Genomic DNA, 24,156 nt, shown 5'->3' with positions numbered 1-24,156 from the left:
TATTGAAAATTTGTTAAAGAGATTTCGATCTAGTCGGCGATAGGCTACATAGCAGAAAGAAGGCTGGCTACTAAATAGAAATCTCTTACGATGCCATTTATGCTGTGATGCTATGATGCTGAGATAATGGTGGTTATAGTGATTACGGTAGTAAAGGAGGTTATGACGACCATCCTCACCATGACCTTGGAATCTGACATACAGGAGATACTCCGCACACTATTTGAAACCGACTTCTGAGCTAAACTGGTGGATGTCATGTATATATTTAGTAGTTCGGCCCACTAGTAGCCAATGGGAAGCTCCCCTCACAACTGTATTGGGGGCCATGTGGGTCCAACTCCGGGGCCGAAAAACGAAGAGAATCTGAAACGCCAAAACACGTTCTTTGGTTTTCCCCCCATGCGCATATCAGTGGGGCATTACCAAGCTACAGGTAGGGCTAAAAAACATATTGCCATAAATGAACTAGTCTGGGGACCACGGCTGCCAATAGGATGGCTTTACCTTGGACCCTCAGAACGCTTAGAGGTATGCCCATGCTCCATAGTGAAGATCGATCTATTTTTACAGGGGTATGACTTCCCAATCGGCCTTATGAGAATTCTAATAAAGTTCGTCCTTTTGTACGCTTCATGCTTCCTAATTCTTTATTGTAATCAAGATTCGCCACAGTCATTGCTTTGATTGTATAACCATTATATACCAGCTACATTCCTCCACTTTGGGTGCTCATTCCCATTTCCATCAACCAAGAAAGCAACATCACAACATGGCAAGCAGATCACAGAGCAGGGTTCGAACCCCGGAGAACAATGGTAAGTCATCAATCAGTCCAATCCAGATGTCTTTCAACACAGGAAGAAAGGAAATGAACTAACAAGCTCGCAGCCTCACACTCATCTGCCCCATACCCGGAGACTCAGAAGCGCCGGCGCCGTTCTCCCAATGAGTTAGTTTGGACACAACCACGAACAATCCCAGCAAATCTCCACAAGAACGCGAGAAAGGTGTCAAAATCGCCTGAAATGCCCAAGGAGAGCACTGGACGAAGGGATTCCGGACATCAGGAACAGCAAAAGGCAATGTCAAGCCTGCTGACGCCACCCACTCAACCAAAAGACCTCCCAGGATTCAAAATGGACATCGACTTGTTCGACCTTGGAAGTGCGCCCGAAATGACCGACGACATGGTGGTCCAAAACCTGTTCAATTTCTCCGACAATCCCGCCTTAATCACACCACCTTCTATGGATCAACACTCTATGACCTTTCACATGGATCCAACTTTCATGGACCACCAGATGCCTCTTCTAGGCAGCGATGGTACCGACTCCAGTGATGGTTCTTTGCACGGACTAGGAGACCCCCGTATGAACTTAGCGGGTCTCAATGGATTTAGCGCTATTCACCTCGCCGCACATTTCGGCAAATTCTCCATTATTCGCCTTCTACTATCTACTTGCCCCGAAGATGTGGATCTACTCAACCACGAGGCGCAAACTCCTTTACACATCGCCGCAGCCGAAGGCCATTTCGAAGTTATTCCCGAACTGCTCCGCGCAGGAGCAAACACTCTCATTCAAGACGTCAATGGACGCACTGCTTTACATTTGGCTGTCTCAAAGGGCCATTTCGACGTTGTACGTCTACTGCTAGACAGTACCCAAGGTCAAAACATCATTCACATTGCAGACAATGCGGGGCGAAGCTCTTTGCACCACGCGGTTTTGCAAGAAAATGGCGAAATTGTCCGATTATTGTTAGAGCGGGGTGCTGATCCCCGTGTCCCCGTTGGTTAAAAAGACATGCCCCGTATTACTATATACGAGGTGGTGACTTGGCAAACAGGGCTGGCCCTGGCTGGGTACGAGTAGCCCCTCGGCGGAGTTAAAGTTGTCATATTGCATGGCCCCCTTGGCGCTCAAATTGGAGGGATCATAAGTTGAAATTGCTAGGAAGATTTAGACCACTGTGCATGTGGGCTTTTTGGTTTTGTCGGATTCTCATTTATAGAAGTGAGAGAATCACGATTCAATCCCCACGCCTATACCCCTATTATCTTTTTTTGTCATAATTAGCGAGCTTTGGAATATAAACACGGTTTAAAATAAAAGCACGAGATCCTTCTTTAATCTGTAATCAGAAAATCGTCTTTCTCGGGATCTTGGAGCTAGTACAGACTGTGGTTGATCAGTCGTGGCAGATTAGTTCTTGATTAAGCTTGTCAACCATTTGACCAGTGTAGCCCATTCATGATTATGGTGCACCCAATCATGTCATAGAAGCAAGCTTTGGGTACCTTGTCATACATATGACTTCCACGACTTTGTACAAACCAGTATTATGATTCAAAATCATGTTTTGGTGCAGGGATGATTTGAAATCAGCTGTGGATAGTCCAAGTATCTTCATTTTATTTCCATGCGTTCCGATCTTAGGGATCTTTGGTCGATCGGCTTTCGCTGCTCGAGACCAAGCAGTATATTCTTCCCACCTTTCATGGTATCACCTAGTGCTGACAGCGAGAAAGAGCTTGTTGTTGAAGATGGCGCTGGGCAAAAACGGTTCGTCGGGAATAATACAGTAGTGTTGCATCGGTTGCCGGATCGAAGGATTTGGGGAGATAAGTATCTCTGGAATGTGGAGGATGTGAGCAAGGATGCAAGCAAGTATGCAGGGTACCTTGTTATATAGCCAAATGGCAATAACCGCAAAGTGTTCAGTTCTGGTATCTCAACCGCGTAGTACAAGATGAGGCGATTATTGACCTACAATTTCGGTGTTTACTTCCACAAGTAGATATAGAATGACTATTCAGTGAATCAAAACAGCATAGAAGAGGATCCACCTTTCCGCATAAGGAACGCACTTTGCCTCATTCATCATAGACCTTTCCTCATTCAGCATAACTTCATCGACATGATTGGTTTCGTGTACTCGCTCTGGATGCTTAATACGGTATAGCGTTGTCAAAGTCTACCAAATCAGGGGCTCACTACTCACTGCTGACAGCTTGAGTGGATCCCGGTGGCCAAACAAGCGTGTTAATTTTTTTTTCGCTATACGGTAAACGCAAGCCGCTCCTTGATCAACACCATTGGATACTTCAGTCATCTAGAACCCATCCTTTGAGGATCGCCTGGAAGACCACCCAATACAGTGCTCCCCACCAATCCTGCATTGGTTCACGGTGGCTAAAACAAAGGTTCGGGACCCACTTTCGCCTCCCAAGCGTGGCTCCTTCCATATGATTGGACCACATCATTTAGTCGTTTCAAATGTCACTGAATCAGGTAAAGCTCGTAAGCATTTTGCCATCGCGTGCCCTGAAACCTTTCCGGGTTTGGGTATCCGAACTACTTCACCCCAAAAGAGTAATGTATACAGAAATACCTTGTAGCAAGAATAGACACCATGCGGTGTAAGCACACTAAGAACGGCCGATCGGTCGTAGAAGAACATATAAAGGTTCCACGAAGGCGACTCTCTGAGAACTTTCCATCACAGCAAACAGCTTCTCTTCTACAACTCTCCCGCCACTCGTGTTTCGTTTACAAAAGTCATACTTCACATACTCCAAAATGCGTACTCTCATGCTCCACGGTCACGCTACTAGCGCTTTCATCTTCAAGGCGCAGACAAGTGAGTTGTCTGTCCCTTTGAAGTTCATCTTGCCTCAAACTGACGGTATCTCCAGTCCCATTCCGATCAAAGCTCGACAAGTCTTTCACTTTCGACTTCATTGATGGCCCCTACACATGCCCACCATTCCGCGGTTTGTCGACCGTGGTGCCGACTGCCTACGGCTGGATCAAGAATAATGACATCGACAGTCTCCGTGAAGCCGTTCAGTGGCTGACTCGGTACATCGAGGTGAACGGACCCTACGATTGCATCTGCTGTTTTTCCAAAGCATCAGCAGTCGTCATGGCCATGCTGATGGACGAAACTCTTGTGGATATCGAGTTGCGCGAGCGCATCATGCCCCGATCAATCATTTTCATCAACGGGAGCATTGAATACCCCTTCCTCGAGGAGCTGGGCATGCCCATTTCCGCCAAGGCCCGCCAAATCAAGTACAAGACCGAGCAGCTGGTCAAGCAGAGGACCGATGGTGTGGCAAAACTTGCCCGAACCCTTGTGAAGCCTGGTGTTGGCGGCGGTCTCTGGGATGACACTAGCAAGCTGATGCACAATCCCAATCGTCTGCCCCCGGTGTTTGATTGTTTCGGCCTGGACTTCACTTTCTTGCCCCAGGATGCTTTGCTCAGTATTCCCAGTGTCCATATTGTTGGTGCTAAGGACCCCATTTGGCCCTCTGGTGTTCAGCTGGCGTACTTGTGTGACCCAGCTAAGCGTCAGTTCTACGATCACCAGGGTGGTCATGATTTGCCCAGAACGCCCCAGGTGGGCGCTGATATTGCAGCAATCTTTAAGGAGCTGTCTTTGAAGATGAAATGCTAGATATTTCCTAGGCGCTGCATGGGGTGCACAAAGAATCATATGAAATACATTGTCGCACTTCCGAGGTGCTGGTCAAATACTATGCAGGACATATCGACGACAATGATTCATGATACATATGCAAGTGCACTTGAGGCACCATCGCCATTTCTAAACAGACTGCTTGATGGGTTCGGGGTGTTTGGTTCTTTCTTCTCTTTCTTTCTCATCTTCACTTTCCTATTATCTCTCTATATTGTATGAAATCTTCACATCTATATATAAAGCATGAAATACACAATGGCGTTATTTGTTTCAATTCTCTTGTCTTCGAGCATCTAGACTTTGTGCATGCATAGAATCCACGTTGAATGTACCTCTGATAAAGTGACGTCTAAAACCCATATTGCAAGTGGTCCCGCCCCCACAAAATAAAGACTTTGGCTGGGGTGGATACATTTCCTGATTCGACCCACATGCCAGGTGCATATTTCCTCAAACAGTAAATTTAAAGAATACTAAGATTAAGACTAAATTTGGGAAAAGCAACGTCCAGGATTATGGATTATATGCACTAGCTATACTGGGTCGTAGACTGGGAATACCCATTCAGAAAGGTCCAGAAATAACCTTAATCGCCTCATCCGCCCCCTTGACGTTCTTCAACTCTGGCATATATTCAATCACAAGAGGTTTTCTCCAGTGGATCATTTAGAATTTTGAAACTATATGCAGAATCTTATCGCTGCATTTACAGGCAGGTCTGTCCTGAGCTTTTACCAACCCAAATAGGAAATCAACTATCCTTGCCGATCATGCCATGTTATGTAGCTAGGTGTTCTAGCCCACGCCAAACCTTCAGAGAGCCCGTGTAGATCAAAAATCAGCCTCACCGCTACATCATATCATACCTAAGTCGCTCTTACTTGTCTATCCAATGGTGTGAGTGGGGGCGAATCAGGGGGCTGACAATATAAAAGTGGGTCTTCGCATTTGCTAAATTTGGCTCTTGGGGGCCAGAACCATGCGGCTCTCTCTACCTATGATGAATAAGTAAATGAATATTTGGAAAGGATAGTAATATGACGTAAACCCGGAGAAACAAGCTTTGCATTGACGAAGAAAAAATTGTTGGGCTGTGAGTTTTAGAATTTCGGTCCTTTGGTGACTTATCTGACTGCCCAAATGGGTATAGAGTGAATTCACGTCTATTTCAGGAGACGAGATGGGTCCTACGGGTATTTCGTTTGTCTTGGCTGTGGATTTGCGGTCACAGCATTTGAGAAAGAGAAGTGGATATTTAGAACTCCCTGGCAGCTGGTAGATACTACCTGGGGCAGCTAAATACTAGTAGAAGATGGGGGGTTATGGATGCTTCAACTCTGCCGCTTGCGGACTTATTGTTGGAAGCTATAGTCATGGAAAGAATACTTACTGCGGAATCTTTTAAGAATCAAAACTTAGCACAAAATGATAGACTGTTAATGAAAAAACTGAATCAGAAACGGAAAAGGACAACCGATCCATTGCGGGAAGTAACTAAATGAGCAGACAAACGACGACTGTTACTGCGAATGGATATATTCTGTTACCGTTAAAAATGATTCTACGTGATCTAAAGAGTGCAATGATATAGAAAGACCAAAATAATTTCAAAAGGTACTAGACACTTTCTATAGACATCAACGAAAAAAGATGTAAGGTGAGACAAAAGGGAAACGCTGAGATGACAAAAGGACCGTCAAGTAACGGAATGCAAAACAAACAATGACATCATCCCCAATATCCTCGCTAATCAGCGCAGTTTAGTCTCTCCATCCTTCCACAATGGAACACTTAACATCAAGGCCGTTAAGTGGCTTTGATGACAAGCTACCAATCGTAGTGAGCATTTTGTCCTCATCAAGAAGCGTGGAATCAACCAGCTCAAATTTAAAACGACCGATCCAAGCACCAAGAAGACACGCCATCTCCGCCTTAGAGAAACCTTGCGCAATACAGCTTCGCTGGCCTTGCATGAAAGAGAGGTTGACAAACTTGCTGACACAACCCCCGTTGGGGCTGAGCGTACCATCGGCATTGATCCATCGTCGGGGGTTGAACTTATTGGCATCAGGGCCCCAGAAGTTGGTATCCCTGTGAAGGCCCTTGAATGGAACGACAATCAAAGTGCCCTTAGGAACAACTTGGCCGTCGATAACAGTGTCTTCTAGAGCCTCACGCATGGTCTGCGGGATAGGCGGGTACCAGCGCAGAACCTCGTTAACGAAAGCTTGCATCATAGGCATCTGCTCGACATCGGCGCTAGTAGCACTGGGGTTCTGCTTCTCCTCATCGGGAGCATAGTTGGCGTTGGGATCAGGCAAGTGAGCACGAGCTTCATCACGGAGAATCGTCTGCCATTCGGGGTGCAGGCAAAGCATGTAAAGGGTCCAGGTAACGCCAACAGAAATGGTTTCGTGACCAGCAGCTAGGAAAGTAGTCATTTGATCGATGACACCATCCTCGTCTGCGGCCGCGACATCTTCGTACTTGAAGCACAAGCTGAGTAGATCCTTGCCTCCATTTGTCTTCTCAGCTGCCATTTGGCGTCTTTCACGGAGAAGGTCTCGGCACAAATTGCGGAACACGGGCACGGACTCGTCGAGAGTGCGGTTAATTTGACTAGGAAGCATGTTCACGAGCCATTCGGGGAACCAGATCTTGAGCATTGCGAGAGCGACGTGGCCACGAGTTGGCTCGATGGTTTTTCTGTATGCTGTTGCCAGGGGTGCATCTTCCTTTTCGACGGAGCCAAAATCCTCGCCAATGGTGGCCATACCGATAATGTCGAGAGCAGCGCGAGATGACCAGTGTCCAACTTCGAAGACCGCGTGATTGATCTGAGATTTCTGGGACTGCTCGGTCACAAGCTGTGTAAGCTTTCTTGTCACTTCGCAAGTCTTGCCCCAGAATATGGGGTACATCTCGCGAATGTGCTTTGGCGCAAAGATGGGCATGAAAACTCGTCGCTGTTGTCGGTGCTTATCGAGCTCGGACAAAACAAGACCTTCTCCTAGAATCTTGCCAGCGACGGCTCTGGCCAGAACTGGCTTCTTGAAGTCATCTACGCGTGTGACAATTTCCTGAATTGTCTTTGGTGCCGTGACGATGACTCGCGTTGTGTTCAGAATACTGCGGTAGTAGATGAGGCCATCATTGGGGATCTCATGAATCCTAAAGAACGGATTCGTTAGCTTCGTAAACATTCAGTGGCAGCCCTTAGTGAGCACTATTCGTACCATTTCCTCTCAACCTCCCCAGTTCCCGAGCGGTAAATATTCATAAAGTGGCCATTCCACCAGCTTCCGCCCTGCATGATATTAGCTTTTGCGCATACCAATTGTAATTTTCGTAGGTCTTACCTTTGGCTGGGGTAGCTTGGTGAGAGGACTAAGCCAAAGAGGCGTCAAGATCCTTGAATAGACCACCAGAGCAAACAGAAAAGCAGAGTATAAGATGGAAAAGCATCCCACGTAGCCAGCACGGGCAAAAAAGCCCTCTTGTGGTCCATGATTAACAAGAGCATATGTACCCCCAACCACGGCAATCTGAGCAAATTGCCAGATACTTATGCCCATTGTGACGTCGACAAGGGAAGTTCCAAAATTGCAAGAAGTTCGAAAGGGAAGAAAAAAAAAATCAATCTAAGGTTTTGAGATCTGCACTCAACAGTGGGCCAGCCACGGGAATGAAATGAAAGATAGACAATGAGCAGGGGAAGATGATGAATGAGTGAGATATCAGTGGTGGTGCCGCAAACACGCATGTAAGTACTTTCAGAGGCCAGTTAGCTGATCGAATTTCGAGTAAGCATTGGTTTCCTCTTTGGGAAATCTGGGGCTAGTTTCCTAAAACGGGACTCCCCAACAGGCAAAGTCCGTGTCGCAAATCTCCGCTAATGAGGCCAGAAACTAACAATAGAAATATGTAAAGTATATTTGGTAAGCCCGCCCGGTGCTAATCATGCCATAAAATAATCCTTCGTTGCCACTACATGCTTCATGTTTTCGGTGGGCCATCTTCGAACCTAGGTTTGCCAATGGTCAATTTGCAAGATTTCATGTGCTGACAACACTGATAATTTTGGCATTCATGGTGCCGATACACATCTTTTCTGCTGTATGGCATGATTCTTTTGTTGATAAATTGTTCGTAGATTTGTCTTAGCCCTGGAATTTGTACTAGCTTAACAGCCCGAAATGATTCAAGTCCGTGATAGTGGTATCTAGAAGTACTGAGATCTCTGAATTCATGGATTGACGAGACGAAACTATTCTCAATTTGCGAAAATAGCCTTTCCTCGAAACCAATGACGTTTCAAAGCTTCATGTAGGGAAGGCTGGGAGGAAACGCCTGGGCAAGACTAAGAGCGAGCAACTTTAGTTAAGTGGACGGTATTTATGCAAGTAGGTATAGCAAGTCATATAACAGTAAAATGAAAATTCTAACTAGATACTAGGCAGGGTGACCATCACGAGTAGGCGCGCGGCAAAAGGTCTTCTAATGGGATAACATCGCTTCCAAAGTGTGGGGTAATGGTTCGTGTATCATGCGGTTGTCAACTCCGAAAGCTTAAGCTAGGGTGTAGACCAGCTTCACACCACTAACTTCTCCACTGCGGATCTTCTGCACTCCACCAGGAATTCCAGACAGGCCACCATCCTCCAACTGCACGGTGTGAGGGCGGATCTTGCGTTCATCCAGCAGTGCTTGGAAGGTAGCGTACAGGGGAAGAGAGACCTCCAGGATCTTGGGCTCAGGAGGGCAGCGGAATGGGGCAGGCCAGTTGGAGCCATCACCAGCAATGCGAGTAGCCAGAATCCAGTCCGGCTCAATGACCTTGCGGTTGTGAAGGTGCTCACTGAAAGGGTTCAACGCCACATACTTTCCACCCGCACGTCCCATGGCAGCGTAGCAGAATCGCATAGATGAGTCCTCGGCAAAACAGTCGATAATGTATTCAAGCTCATTGTTGGTGTCGGCACGGATCTTAGCCGCACAATCAGCGGTCTTGTAGTCGTACACCACATCGGCACCGTATGACTTGACAAAGTCGAAGTTGTGAGGAGAGCAGGTGGTGATTGTCGGGAATCCGCACCTGAGAGGGAATGTTAACATCCAGTCATCAATTTAGATAGAGTTGGAAAACATCTTACAATTTCAACAACTGCAGAACCATAGTTCCGGTCGAGGTACTTCCACCGTAGACGAAAACAGGAGGCTTGGGCTCATCGCCCTCCTTGGGGCCGTCCAACAGACTACCGGGCCACTTAAGCGACCAGAACAAGCACATAGCAGCCGAGGCGACTGAAGTTCCCATTGCAGCTGCGTCGGTCATGGACATGTAATCAGGTACTTTCAAGCACAAGTTACCCAAGAGCTTAGAATACTGGGCAAAAGAGCCGCCCAGCGGCTTCATGTCATTCACTAAAGGAGAATCGATGTCAGCAATGAATCTAAGCAATCAAACGAAGTCCGATCTTACTTCCACTGGCGGATCCGCAAACTCGGTCTCCGACCTTGATGTTTTTGTTGGTCACGCCAGGTCCAATGGCGACGACTGTGCCTGCAGAGTCGAAGCCAAACATGACCCCCGGGGTCACGAAATCACCAATAAGCTTAGTATCCACAGGATTCAAAGCAACAGCACCAGTCTTGATCAAAATCTCGCCATGCTCCAAGGTGGGAATTTGGACATCTGATTTGAGCAGGAATTCGCCCTCTGGGCCAGCAATAATGGCCTCCTGGCGTTCGGGGATGGTAGAAGCAGACATTGTTAACGCTATGCTTGAATGAAAGTTGATGACGAAGTATATCGAGGAGAGAGAGAAGAGTAGAGTGTCGTATGATGTGTGAATTATCGGGATTTATTATGCTTTACTTGCACTTAAGTGAGATCGTGTGTTGTAGTTAACTTATATGCAACTCCGTAATTGGTACCTTGATTGCCAAAATAAACGTGGGGATGTGGTAAGCGCGCACGGATTGGTTAAACGGGCAGCCCCCACTTGGGGGCGAGAGCTTGTTTGGCCCCCGGAGTTGGCAACGATTAACATTTTACTTACTCGATTGGGAGCTCATTCAATCGCAGCCTCAGTGGGGCTTTCTAGAATCATTTTTGTGATTAGTTTGGGGGCCTTTGGGGCCCTTGCCAGATCTGGTAATGAAGAATGGTTTATTTTTGAACCCACGTGGAGTTCCATGGAGCAACATAAGGTTTCAGTCAGCTTCGATGTGTTCCGTAGATTGGGATGAAACATGGATGTTTTCGACCCCAATCAGACAATCGTCTAATCCGGCCTCATTTGGTTATCGTGTATATGGCATGATTCTCTTTGGCTCTGTTTAAGGAAACTGTTTGTTCGAGAAAATCGGGAGACTAGCTCTAGGAGGTTTCACCCGAATTCATTGTACTCTTACATCTTTTCCACTTAGCAACAATTTCGCCGCAATACCAACACAACCCCAAGCCTGCTACAAGGTGAACAACTTCTCATTCTGACAGACCAAGATTAATTCCTGTACTGCGATCCCTTCGATCATGCTGTCCACTATTATGGCCCAGAGCCCTTGGCGCATATTCGCCGTTGGCGTCGTGATTGTGCTAGTATTTGCACGCGTCCGTCGACACTTGGAGATTCGCGCCTTCAAGAAAGCCCACGGATGCGAGCCTCCTATCCGGGCTCCGCAAAAAGAGCGCATCATCGGCTGGTCTGCGTATCAACATCTGCAGAAAACCAGACGGGAGCATGTCAGCTTGCATCAGACATTCCGTAGAGCCATGGAGATTGGTCGCACCAACACGGCTGTAGTAATGGGCCAAGAGATCATTTCTACCTGCGATCCTGAGAATATCAAGACGGTCCTGGCAACAAATTTCAAAGACTATGGCATCGGTCCCCGAATGCATGCCATGGGGCCTCTGCTGGGAAAGGGCATCTTCACTACGGACGACGAGCAGTGGCAACATTCAAGAGTAAGTTCAAATCTGCACACATGTTGTTTCCTAGTAGTCAGTTGTGACTATAGCTGATCTAAAATAGGCATTGATTCGTCCTAGTTTCACACGTACCCAGGTTGCTGATCTCAGCAGTCTTGAAAATCACGTTCAGGCTCTCATCTCATGTGTCCCTGCCCAGGATGGAGCGGTGGTTGACTTGCAGCCTTTGTTCTTCAACTTGACCATCGACAGTGCCACAGACTTTCTACTTGGGCAATCAGTGAGTTGCCAAGGAAGCGCTGTGGGCTCCCCCGCATGGGAATTCTCCGAAGCTTTCGATCACGCCGAGCAGGTACTCCACAAGCGTGGTGAACTGGGTGCTTTGGCCTGGATTATCCGCGACGCCAAATTTGAGCCGGCATGTAAGGTTGTCCACGATTTTACCGACAAATACATTCGTGAGGCACTGAAAGGCGACACTAAGGCAGGCCGTTACAATCTGCTGGCAGAGCTGGCAGGTGCCTGTGATGATCCGATCCAAATCCGAAACGAACTTTTGAACGTTCTTCTTGCTGCCAGAGATACCACCGCTGGCTTACTGAGCAGTGTATTCTATCTTCTGGCGCGCAATCCTGACGCATGGAACAAGCTGAGCCAAGAGGTGGGACAACTGGACGGCAAAGCCCCCGATTACAAGTTCCTCAAGGAGATGCCCTATCTCAAAAGCGTCTTGAACGAGAGTAAGAGAGCCCAACCTTAACATACACACCTAGTCAAGGGATAACTTGGATATTAACCCTTTTAATAGCCCTCCGTGTCCTCCCCCCGGTCCCAATTAACATGCGCTTCGCCCGCAAGGATACCGTTCTTCCCCACGGTGGAGGTGCCGATGGACTGTCTCCAATGTTCGTCAGCAAGGGAAGCCGAGTATTCTATTCAATCTGGGCTATGCACCGACTCCCCGAGATCTGGGGTGATGATGCCGAATCGTTCCGCCCGGAGCGCTGGATGGATGAGAACGTCCCTCTGCGTCCTGGATGGGGTTTCCTGGTAAGTCCGCCCGGCAAATTCTTCCACTCTGTTTTCTGTAAAGGGGAGAAAGGGGGAAAAAACATCATCGCTGACGTTCCCTATCAAGCCCTTTAATGGAGGACCTAGATTGTGCCTTGGGCAGCAAAATGCTCTGATAGAGGCTAGTTACACGGTTGTTCGACTGCTGCAGGCCTTTGGTCGCATGGAACCCAGGGATCCTATGCCTTGGCAGGAGAAGCTGGCTGTGACTATGAGTAGCTTGAATGGCACCAAGGTTGCTCTCTGGAAGAGGCAATGACCCTACAGCTTGAGAGCTAATTGCGAGGTCGCTGGTAGACTTCCAGGTTCTTTGTGTTATTTCATGACAATTTGGCGCACTTCATAGTAGCTTCTTTTTCTGCCCAACAGCAACACTGTATTCACCTTCAAATTTCATTCTTATGAGCTCTTGGATAAGCTTCAAATATTGCATAATAAACCAGCAAGTCGGGCTGTGTGTAGTTAGACGGGTTGATTTATCTCGACTTGACATAGTCCAATTCACTAACCTTCTATCATATTCACCATTTCTATCCCTGAAAACACTTATGTGTCTATATCTATCATCCACTAATTATCTTTCAAGAGAAAGTATCGCGAAAGAAAACATCCAGTTGATGAGAGACAGGAACTGCATACGCACCTCAGTGGCTAGATAAAAGCTCGGTTGATGCAGCTACTGTGTTTGCATTAGATTCCGGTGTGTCATATATAGTCATATCAGCAATTCAGCTTCACATTAGTCTGTTAAATAGCAGCATATATCAGTGGTCCGGCTCGTCAAACTCAGTATGAGCGGATTAGACTTGCAATCTTTCCCGAGTCAGAGGTTCGATTATCTGTCAAATACTCCGTAACCTATGTATTCTTGAATGAGAAGGAAGGGAACAGGTGCGCATGCTATTTCAAGGGCAGATCCGTACTTCAAAGATTGGCCCTTGCAGTTGGGTGCATTTGACCGCTTTCAGGGGTTCAGCTCTAGCCGGTTTTGGGGGCTCAATTCCTCAGTCCATTCGTCCACAGCAAACTCATTTCCAAAATGAACATGTCATTTCAGCCCAGAATTCGCTCTGTAGGATATGTATCTAGTAAATTAATCATTGAAACTTATTGATTTAAAGTTTTTCGGTGTCAGCCTTGGACTTAATGCCGTGTTGCTCTAAATCTAAAGACGGGAGGTCCGCAATATATATACTTCAAGCCCACTGTCTGAAGTGCACATGCCCACAGGCCTCCATCCATCTGAGAGTAGGTACTGTACTCTTCTTCTCAATCCCAAGGCTACTCCAGGGCTGTAGGTACCCAGAACGCGATACCAGAATATTGTATTTCATGCAGGTGGCCACCCATGGTGAGACTCCAGGCCGCTACTTAGACGTGAACTTCACCTACCTATGGCCAGGGAGGCTCTGTTTAGTAATTTAGACTTTCAAAGATTGTCCCTATTATCCTTGCAGAATATTCTTGAACCACCAGGTCGGTAGCCAATGGCTTAATCTTGATCAAATTAAAAAGTTTAACTTTATATACCAATAAGCTTCTTGTGTCGTTCAACCCAGGCCAATGGCTTTGATCATTATGGGAAACTCCTTGAAATGATGGAATGAAACGTAGATGATAAGAATGAAATTCCAAAGCATTTATAGAATCTCCAAAATAGTAGGTCTAGTATGAGCCAAGTACAGCAGTCCCAGTGCAATTTAGGACTCATTGGGACCAGCCCAATCATAGACCAATTGCACAACCCTCTCCTCCTCGTCTTTCCTCGCCACTGATCGTCGAACATATCTCCTGGTTCCATCAATAGTCATGAAGCCCCAGATCGTAATGCTCTTCCAGCCTACTGTCTTGACTTCAATCTCAATAACCTCCCCCTCCCAGTCGCATCCACCAGACCCAGCACGGTCTCGCAATACAACCTCCAGATCCTTTGGCTCGCTGAATCGCGACCGAACGGTCATGTTTCCAAAGATCAGATGGGGTTGGTCCCGGGGCTCCCAATCAAGAACCCTCGTCTCCTCAACAACCTGACCCATTGAGGTTTGGATCGAATCAACTTTGATCACGCCGGCCTCGTCTGTGGACTGTCTGAGAGTGACGGAGATCGACGTGTTGGCAAGCATGCTTCGAACGATCCAAGGCACACCTTGGAGCTCCATGATGGGTTTGGCATCGTCGGAAAGCTCCGAGTTCTAGATTGATGTAAGTGGGTCGCGTCGCGCGCGGGTTTTAATATCAGAGGCCAATAGACGTACCGAATCCCATCTCCCACTGAGGTCGCGGACGGTGATTTCTGATGGCGCAGCCATGATGTAAGTTTGCTCTGGAAGGATTGTCGGGAATAGCTGAGAGGAAGAGGTTGAGAGGGTGGATAAAAGCGAAAGAATGAAATTTTAAACAACCATGTGCTTACGTTCAGTATCTACAAGGCATGCGAAGATGGATTATTGATGCCAAGAGTAGCATAAGCTGTGACGAATACGGTAGTGAGCTACGGTAGCCCCCAAAGTAAGTTTTAAAAAGTTGAAACATTGAGTTAGTCTGCGTGGGATGCCAAAAATAGGGATTCTGCCCCCGGAGTTTCAAGTTTAAGCCTTGAATGACTAAGATTAAGATTAAGAAGAATTGCAGGGGATGACGATCCTTCCGAGTCTGCAGAGGCGCGCTAAAGAACACTAGCTCGGCGCTAGTCCGAGGGCGGTAAGGTGTGTGGTTTATAATTAAGTCCGGAGTAAAATTGCTGAGAGTTGTCAGCCGGCCCCCACAATCTTCCATGAACATCCCCCTAATGGAGTAATGGTGAGCATGAACTTCCAAGCTTCGGGGTCCCACTGGGGAAATTGGGGGCTATCTCTACGGCCTATCCTTCTGGATTACTGCGGATACGCGATCCAAAGGCCCCCACGCTGCAACCATGTGCGACCTCGCCACGTGCAGGCGCGCTTGTTCGAGGCTGATGAAGGATGAGTTGCTTTAAGTACCTCCAATGCACCACTTCATCAATCTTCATACCAGCTCATTCTCTACTCTTCGCATTCAATACAATATTCCCCCGGCTCTCTTAATAGAAAGTTCACCAGCCACGCATCTCAAAGCGACTTTGATATTTATATCCATTACTCTTTCGTCTATACAACTTAACCTTCTTACTCAACCTCAACATCCAAAATGGCTTACCCCAACGAACCTATTGCTGTCATCGGTAGTGGCTGCCGCTTCCCCGGTGGTTCCTCCTCGCCATCGAAACTCTGGGACTTGATGAAATCGCCGCGGGACGTCGCTAGCAAGATCGACCGTTTCAGTGCCGAGGGTTTCTACCACAAGGATGGCAGCCACCATGGCACTAGCAACGTGCTGCACTCTTACCAAATTGAGGAGGACACCCGCGAATTCGATGCCCAGTTCTTCTCCATCCCTGGTTCCGAGGCCGAGGGCATCGACCCGCAACAACGAATTCTGATGGAGGTGGTCTATGAGGCTCTGGAAGCCTCGGGCCACAAGATCGAAGAGCTGTCTGGCTCCGCAACCGGCATGTACGTCGGTGTGATGTGTAACGACTATGCGCATATTACCTACCACGATCTCGAATCTATCCCCAAGTACGCCGCGACGGGAACTGCTTCGTCCATTCTTTCTAACCGAATCTCTTACTTCTTCAACTGGTAAGCCTTTTTCCAGAATCACAAGCGCATTGACAGATAAGCTGATACTCTTGACAGGAATGGTCCCTCCATGACCATTGACACCGCTTGCTCCTCCAGCCTTATCGCGACACACCAAGCAGTGGAGCTGCTTAGAAAGGGTGAATCTAACCTGGCTGTCGCTGCTGGAGCTAATTTAATTTTTGGACCCACCAACTTTGTGGCCGAGAGCAATGTTAACATGCTTTCCCCCACTGGCCGCAGCCGCATGTGGGACAACAAGGCTGATGGATACGCGCGTGGTGAAGGTGTCGCCGCCGTCATTCTGAAGCGTCTGAGTGACGCCATTCGGGACGGCGACACCATTGACTGTGTTATTCGCGAGACCGGTGTGAACCAGGATGGCCGGACCACTGGTATCACTATGCCCAGCAGCGTCGCCCAGGCCGAGCTGATCCGTCAGACATACGCCCGGGCTGGTCTCAACCCTCACACTGACCGCTGCCAGTACTTCGAGGCCCATGGTACAGGTACCAAGGCTGGTGATCCTCAGGAGGCTGGTGCGATCTACCGCGCTTTCTTTGAAGGCAACGAAAACACCGACTCTGACGACAAGCTGTACGTTGGATCCATTAAGACCATCATTGGACACACTGAGGGAACTGCTGGTATTGCGGGCTTGCTTCGAGCCTCGCTCGCTATGAAGCATGGCTTCATTCCTCCCAACATGCTTTTCGAGGAACTCAACCCTGATATTGAGCCTTACTACGGCCGTCTTGAAATTCTCAAGGCTGCTAAGCCCTGGCCCAAGCTCCCTGCTGGTGTTCCTCGTCGTGCCAGTGTCAACAGCTTTGGATTCGGTGGTGCTAATGCCCACGCCATTATCGAGTCTTACGAACCCGAGATTCACATCCAAGCTGTCACTCGCAGCTCTATCGCGGCAGTACCTTTCATGTTCTCGGCCAACTCGGAGAAGTCCTTGGTCAGCCAGATTGAGACCTTCCTGTCTTACTCCGAGGACATTGATGAGGAGAGCATCAACATTCGCGATCTTGCCTGGACTCTTTCGCGCCGATCTGCCTTCCCCATGCGCGCGCCCTTCTCGGCTCTCACCCTGGAGACCTTGCGCAGCAAGCTGACTGCCGCCCTCGAAGCCAAGAAGAGCGACGGAACCGCTCTTGGTGTGCGTCCTGCTCATAAGACCAACACCATCCTGGGTGTCTTCACCGGTCAGGGTGCCCAGTGGCCCCGTATGGGTTACCACCTTGTCGAGGCTTCTCCATTCGCCGCCTCCCTGATGAACTCTCTGGATGCCTCTCTTCAGTCCCTCCCTGAGCAGGATCGTCCCAGCTGGTCTCTGCGGGATGAGCTTGCCAAGTCTGCCGATGGCTCCCATGTCATGGAGGGAACTTATTCCCAGCCCCTGTGTGCCGCCGTGCAGATCATCCTCGTTGAGCTGCTCAAGCAGGCCGGCATCACATTCGATGTTGTTGTCGGTCACTCCAGTGGAGAGATTGGTGCTGCCTTTGCCGCCGGCTTCTTGAGTGCCCAGGATGCCATCCGCATTGCCTACTACCGTGGTCTCTTCGGTAAGCTCGCTGCTGCCCCCAACGGATCGGCCGGTACGATGTTGGCTGTTGGTACGTCCATGGAGGATGCCAATGAGCTTTGCAAGCTCTCGACAATGAAACGATTCGGACAGTTCAACGTGGCCGCTAGCAACTCTTCATCCAGTGTTACCATGTCCGGTGATCTTGCCGCCATCGAACGGGCCAAGTTCATCTTTGAGGACGAGAGCAAGTTTGTTCGCTCGCTCAAGGTCGACACCGCCTACCACTCTCACCACATGCAGCCCTGCTCTGACCCATACATGGACGCCATGGCCCGCGTCAAGGTCGCCATCCAGGAGCCCAACCCCAACTGCAAGTGGTACTCCTCGGTACTTGGCGGTGACCTGGTCACCAGTGACATGAACGAGCAGCTCGCCGGCTCCTACTGGAAGGACAACCTGTTGCAGCCTGTTCTGTTCTCTCAGGCTCTTGAGAGCGCCCTGGAGAAGAACGGTGCGCCCGCTCTGGCCCTTGAGGTTGGCCCTCACCCTGCCTTGAAGGGTCCGGCCAGTATGGTGATTGAAGAGGCCTTGGGTACTACCATTCCCTACTCTGGCGTGCTCGGCCGCAAGTCAAACGATGTCGAGGCCTTCACTGACGCCATCGGAGCTGTCTGGGCTAATGTAGGTGGCGCTAACGTGTCCTTCGGATCCCTCGACGCCGCTTTTGCAACCAAGGAATCTGCCGATAAGCCTGAATTCTTGCGCACCATGCCAGGCTACACCTGGGATCACAGCCAGACCTTCTGGGCCGAGTCCCGTGTCTCGAAGGCGATGCGTATGCGCCAGCACGGTCACCACGAGCTGTTGGGTGTTCGCATGGACAGCGGCGAAAACGAGTTGCGCTGGCGCAACTTCCTTAAGCCAACTGAAATCACTTGGGCCCGTGGTCACTCTATCCAGGGACAGACCATCTTCCCCGGTGCTGGCTTTGCCTCCATGGCCATTGAGGCAGCTAAGGCGTACGTGGATGATCTCGGTGAGACCATGGACCTTGTGGAGCTTGAGAATCTGCGAATTCACTGGGCTTTGAGTTTCTTGGATGAGACCATCGGTTCCGAGGTTACTGTGACCATTTGCAACATCCAGCGGGATGAGTCTGCTGATATGATTGAGTGTGACTTCGTGTGCAGTGCTTGCCCTACCAAGGACGCAGCTTTAACCACCATCTCTACTGCCCATCTCAAGCTCACTCTTGGATACGGCTCTGCTGAGACTCTCCCTTCGCGTCCTGCAGCAAATGAGGCCGACAAGATGACTGAGCTTGATGCTGATGTTTTCTATGACTCTCTGGCCAAGCTGGGCTACAACTATGCCGACATGTTCAAGACTATCACTAGCTTGAACCGCAGGAAGCTGGCTTCCACCGGTGTCATCCACACCGCCACTGAGGAGGACTACGACACCAGCCTAATTGTCCACCCGGCTCCTCTCGATGTCGCTTTCCAGGGCCTGTTTGCCGCCATTGGCTCTCCCGGTGACGGTCAGCTCTGGACTTTGATGGTTCCCACCATCATTCACTCCATCAAGGTCAATCCCTTCACCTGCAACCAGACTGGCTGCCTCAACAGGAATTTGTCTTTCGAAGCCAATGTGCAGGTTGAACGTTCAAACCAGCAGGTTGGTGGTGACATCGATGTGTATGATGATGCCGGCAACGCAATGATCCAGATTGAAGGCTTGCAGGTCACTCCTGTCACTCAGATCACTGCTCGTGATGATGCCCAGAAGTTCTCTGACACTACCTGGGGCGATGACAAGGCCGATGCAGCCCGCGCTTACACCGAGTTCTGGAACTCGGAGTCCGAGAAGACCCGCTGGGAGGAGTCCTACTTCGTTGAGCGCACCTGCTTCTACTACATGAAGCAGCTGCACGATGCCATCAAGCCTGAAGAGATCGAGGGTCTGGAGGTGCAGGCCAAGAAGTATCTCACCTGGGTCGCTTCTGTGATCGAGAAAGTGGAGGCTGGATCGCACCCTACCATCAAAAAGGAGTGGCTGAATGACACTTTCGAGAAGCTCGAGGGTCCCATGTCTGAGTAAGTCGTCTCTTTCCCTAACAGTATCCCTGAATGGACTCACTAACAATCTATACAGGTTAGCCCAGGAGCACGAGGAATTGCACCACCTGATGACCCTTGGAGACCAGCTCATTCCCTTCATTCGTGGGGAGGTCTCTCTTGTGGAACTTTTCGATGATTTCGAAGTCATTGACCGCATCTACCAGACCGGATACGGAATGCCCCAGTTCCACAGCTTCTTTGGTGACTTGGTTGAGCAGCTCACCTTCAAGGCCCGTCAAATGGATATCCTTGAGGTCGGTGCTGGCTCCGGATCCGCCACTGAAGCCATCATGAGCCGCATCGATTACCACTATGGCTCGTACACATACACTGATGTCTCTGCCTCCTTCTTCCCTGAGGCCCAGGAGCTCTTCAAGGACCAGGATGGAAAGATGGTCTTCCGCACCTTTGACATGGAAGAGGACGCTGTTGAGCAGGGCTTCCATGAGCGCAGCTATGATCTTATTGTCGCCTCAAATGTTCTCCACGTCTCCAAGAACGTCGAGGAGACATTGAAGAATCTGCGCAAGCTTCTTAAGCCAGCTGGTCACCTCGCCCTCCTTGAGGTCACTGACCTCGACCACGTCCGCTCATCATTCTACGCTGGCTCTAAGCCTGGCTGGTGGGCCGCTGAGGATGGCCGTGAGCCCCAGCCCTTGCTCCCCCAGAGCGGTTGGGATGCTGCTCTGAAGAAGACTGGCTTTTCTGGTATTGACACCGCGACTCCCGAGACCCACATGTTCACTGTCCCATACAGTGTCATGTTGAGTCAGGCCGTTGACTCTCAGATTCAACTCCTGCGCGAGCCCCTCAGCCCCGAGAATACTGATTCCATCAAGCTGCCTAAGCTTCTCGTTATTGCTGGTCAAACCGAGGCCACGGCTAAGCTGCAGGGTGAGATCCTCGCACTTCTCGAGCCCTTCAGCTCGGAAGTTCAGATTGTTTCTCGCATTGAGGACCTGACGGAAAGTCACTTCGAGCCTAAGCAGCTTGTCCTTAACTTGATGGAGCTTGACACCAACCTGTTCGGACCCCTCACTGCTGAGCGCTGGAGCGCCCTTCAGACTCTGACTGAGAACTCGCAAAATATCCTCTGGTTGACTCACGGTGTTGGTGCTGAGAACCCTTACGCTAACATGATTGTTGGTGTATCCCGTGCTTTGGTTCACGAGAAGCCCGACCTGAAGATCCAGGTCATTGACTTTGCTGATGGTGAGCCCATTGACACAAAACTTGTTGCCAGTGAACTCGTGAAGCTGCACATTGCTGCTGTCTGGAGAACCTGGTCTCAGCCCTATGTCACCACCTGGGTCTTGGAACGCGAGACTCGCTTCGTCGGTGGAAAAGCCAGGATCCCCCGTGTTGGACCCTGCAAGCCTCTGGATGCTCGCTACAACGCATCCCGCCGCAAGATTTACGAGGAGGTTGACCTTAAGAACTCTGTTGTCGCCATTACCTCCAAGCAGGGTGTCTGCGATGTGAAGGAGGTGCGCAAGCCATTCTGGGCCGTTGCCGAGCCTGAACTTATTGAGGTTGAGGCTGTTCGTTCGACCTTGGCACCTCTGGCAATTCCCTCGCTCGGATCTCTCCACCTGATGGTTGGTAAGATTGCTGGCACTGAGCAGACCGTTCTTGCCCTGTCCGAGACTCTGCAATCTAAGGTCTCGCTCCCCAAAGACCTGACCCTCTCCGTGGATGTCTCACTTGACCAGGCTCAGGAATTGCTCGTCTCTGTTGCCAGCTACCTGCTTGGTGACTACCTCCTCTCCCACTCGGCTAAGGGCAAGTCTCTCATGGTCCACGAGCCTACCCCCGCTCTGGCCGCCGCTCTGAAAGATCTGGCTACTGAGCGCAACATTCCCCTCAGTCTGACCACATCTTCCCCGTCCGATGAGCTGCAGTACATTCACCCCCGTGCCCACCGACGCACTATCGTGGGTGCATTCCCCGCCAAGCTGTCTGCTTATGCCAACTTCCCCAGTGCTCACGACTCTTCCAAGTCGGGCGAGCACATCGAGAAGTACCTCCCCTCTCATATCAAGCGGGTGTCTGCCAACTCCTTCCTGGGTGAGCTGGCTTACCTGCAGCCGCAATCCCAGCCTGAGGCTGCCCTCGAGCTGCTCCAGAAGGGACAGGCTTTCTTCGAGGCTCACTCTGATCTCGACACCACCGAGCGAGTGCAGCAGGTCAGCTTGGATGAGGCTCCCGGCTTCGAGCGCGATCTGGCCAACGCCACTCTTGAGGTGGTCAACTTCGATCAATCGGTCGCCTTCGGTGCCCTTTGCCCTCCTGAGGATGATGTTCAGTTCCGCTCTGACAAGACCTACTGGCTTGCTGGTCTCACCGGAGAGCTTGGTCTTTCCCTTACTCGCTGGATGGTTGAGCGTGGTGCTCGCTACATTGTTCTGACTTCTCGCAACCCCAAGGTCAGCGAGAAGTGGATCGATTCGGTGCAGTCCACTGGCGCCATTGTTAAGTGTCTCCCTATGTAAGTCGAACTCCCTCAATCACCCTACACCCTCTTACTAACAATATTTCCTAGGGACATCACCAACGCTGAGTCGGTCATGAAGACTTACGCTCACATCACCTCGGAGTTCCCTCCTATTGCTGGTGTCTGCAACGGTGCTATGGTGCTGAACGATGGTGTTCTTGCCAACCAGTCCTTCGAGGACTTCAACGCTACCTTGACTCCCAAGGTCAAGGGTACCCAGTTCCTCGACTCCCTCTTCCAGAAGCCCGACCTTGACTTCTTCATCATCTTCTCTTCGCTCTCCTTCGTGACTGGAAACATTGGTCAGTCCAGCTACGCCGCTGCCAATTCCTTCATGGTCAGCGTCGCCGAGGGTCGTCGCAAGAAGGGTCTTGCCGGCTCCGTCATGAACTTGGCCGGTATCTTCGGTATTGGATACATCACCCGCCGCGATGTCAAGCTCCTGGACCATCTTGCCAAGATGGGTTACGAGAACATCTCCGAGTGGGACTACCTCCAGTTCTTCGCCGAGGCCGTGAAGTCTGGTAAGCCCGAGACCAGTGCCCAGTACCCGACCTGGGAGATCCACTCCGCCATCAAGCCTGTCGACTCCGACGCTAAGAACCCCCCTCCCTGGTTGGAGGTTCCCCGATTCTCCTGGTACCGCCGTGTTCGCGCCAGCGCCTCCCAGGAAGGTGAGGGTGGTGCAGCCTCCGTCCGCGACCAGCTCAAGGAGCAGACTACCATGGAAGGTGTCAACAAGGCTCTTATGGAGGGTTTCGTGGCTGTCCTCTACAAGCTTCTGGGTATGCGCCCTGAGGATGGTGCCATCTCTCCCAGCACCCCTCTGATCGAGCTGGGTATCGATTCCCTGGTTGCTGTTGACATGCGAGTCTGGTTCTCGCGCGAGCTGGATCTCGACCTGCCAGTCTTGAAGTTGCTTGGTGGTGCTACTGTTGAGGATATGGTTGAGGATGCTATCTCAAGACTTTCTCCTGAGTTGATCCCCAATGTCCAGGAAGCTCAGACTTCTACCGAAGGTGCTGAGGGTGAGGCCAAGGAGGAGAATGCCGCGGATTCGGAATCCCAGAGCAGTGGTGAAGTTGCTACTTCCACGGAGACCACACCTCCAGCAAGTGAGGCTGACTTTAACGATTCTAAGAACCAATAGATATATAGATCGCGTTGATTTTATGCATATGTGTTTGAAGTTATGTTGTTTATATAATTAAATACAAATTGCTTTTGCTGTCTGAATGCTTTTCTCTTGATCAAAATGCTTCCTTCGTGTTCCTAAATGAACAAAGGTTTTTGTAGGCTTTCCACTTAATTTTGTCTTTATCAATTTCAATGTTCCCTTTCCGATTATTCCTCTCGGTCGCTTTAGAAAATTCACACTACAACACGAAATGGTGATAAGTTAGCAGCGAGAATACTTGATGGACGCGCTCTCAGTCGTCCTTGTTTAGTAGTACTCCCCCGATCGCTTGAGTGATGTGTCCGATCTAGTTCCACAGACTGAAGGGGATTCTCTATCTGTTGAATTATACTTCCAAGCTCATCATATCACACCGAATGTCGACAGCGTCCCATTTTATTTTTAGGACAGCTGAAAGTTGAAATTGGGTAGGCGACCTTGTACTTCACAATAGACTGGTCATTTGAAAATAAATAGATCACAGGATCACAATGTTACCTTAACAGCTTACGGCCACTGGCTCTATTATCTGTTTTGATCATGACCCCGTTTTGAGTTGCTAGTAGGTTGACCAAAGCATAGCAAGTCTCAGATTAAATTGCCTGGGCCCCGGGGTGTCTTCACGTCGCCAATATTCAGAGGAAATTAAAATCGTGACTTTCCACAAAGTCTT

General features: G+C 49.7%; 7 protein-coding genes across 7 annotated transcripts; 4 read left to right on the top strand and 3 right to left on the bottom strand.

The window, feature by feature from the left end:
- Positions 1-772: 772 nt before the first annotated feature.
- Positions 773-1,802, top strand: N7503_011924 (ankyrin repeat domain-containing protein; the record flags this gene model as incomplete). Its single annotated transcript, XM_057071470.1, has 2 exons — positions 773-818; positions 892-1,802. 2 exons carry the CDS (start codon positions 773-775, stop codon positions 1,800-1,802), a joined length of 957 nt encoding a protein of 318 aa, XP_056918081.1.
- A 1,782-nt stretch (positions 1,803-3,584) lies between these two features.
- Positions 3,585-4,467, top strand: N7503_011923 (uncharacterized protein; the record flags this gene model as incomplete). Its single annotated transcript, XM_057071469.1, has 2 exons — positions 3,585-3,645; positions 3,701-4,467. 2 exons carry the CDS (start codon positions 3,585-3,587, stop codon positions 4,465-4,467), a joined length of 828 nt encoding a protein of 275 aa, XP_056918080.1.
- A 1,784-nt stretch (positions 4,468-6,251) lies between these two features.
- Positions 6,252-8,066, bottom strand: N7503_011922 (cytochrome P450; the record flags this gene model as incomplete). The annotated part of the gene is made up of 3 exons (XM_057071468.1): positions 6,252-7,662; positions 7,728-7,798; positions 7,851-8,066. 3 exons carry the CDS (start codon positions 8,064-8,066, stop codon positions 6,252-6,254), a joined length of 1,698 nt encoding a protein of 565 aa, XP_056918079.1.
- Positions 8,067-9,060: 994 nt separating this feature from the next.
- On the bottom strand, positions 9,061-10,262 carry N7503_011921 (zinc-binding alcohol dehydrogenase family protein; the record flags this gene model as incomplete). The annotated part of the gene is made up of 3 exons (XM_057071467.1): positions 9,061-9,586; positions 9,645-9,915; positions 9,974-10,262. 3 exons carry the CDS (start codon positions 10,260-10,262, stop codon positions 9,061-9,063), a joined length of 1,086 nt encoding a protein of 361 aa, XP_056918078.1.
- A 767-nt stretch (positions 10,263-11,029) lies between these two features.
- N7503_011920 (cytochrome P450) lies at positions 11,030-12,758 on the top strand (the record flags this gene model as incomplete). Its single annotated transcript, XM_057071466.1, has 4 exons — positions 11,030-11,464; positions 11,532-12,168; positions 12,237-12,478; positions 12,567-12,758. 4 exons carry the CDS (start codon positions 11,030-11,032, stop codon positions 12,756-12,758), a joined length of 1,506 nt encoding a protein of 501 aa, XP_056918077.1.
- A 1,441-nt stretch (positions 12,759-14,199) lies between these two features.
- On the bottom strand, positions 14,200-14,808 carry N7503_011919 (uncharacterized protein; the record flags this gene model as incomplete). The annotated part of the gene is made up of 2 exons (XM_057071465.1): positions 14,200-14,691; positions 14,755-14,808. The coding sequence occupies 2 exons, from the start codon at positions 14,806-14,808 to the stop codon at positions 14,200-14,202; spliced, it is 546 nt and encodes a 181-aa protein (XP_056918076.1).
- An 859-nt stretch (positions 14,809-15,667) lies between these two features.
- N7503_011918 (type I polyketide synthase) lies at positions 15,668-23,456 on the top strand (the record flags this gene model as incomplete). Its single annotated transcript, XM_057071464.1, has 4 exons — positions 15,668-16,161; positions 16,219-19,788; positions 19,847-22,300; positions 22,355-23,456. 4 exons carry the CDS (start codon positions 15,668-15,670, stop codon positions 23,454-23,456), a joined length of 7,620 nt encoding a protein of 2,539 aa, XP_056918075.1.
- Positions 23,457-24,156: the final 700 nt, after the last annotated feature.

Source organism: Penicillium pulvis, assembly GCF_028828015.1.
Source record: "Penicillium pulvis strain IBT 33274 chromosome Unknown scaffold_8_segment0_segment0, whole genome shotgun sequence".
NCBI classification, from domain to species: domain Eukaryota; kingdom Fungi; phylum Ascomycota; class Eurotiomycetes; order Eurotiales; family Aspergillaceae; genus Penicillium; species Penicillium pulvis.
Note: the sequence above shows the minus strand (reverse complement) of the source record. Positions and strands in the feature narration are given on the sequence as shown.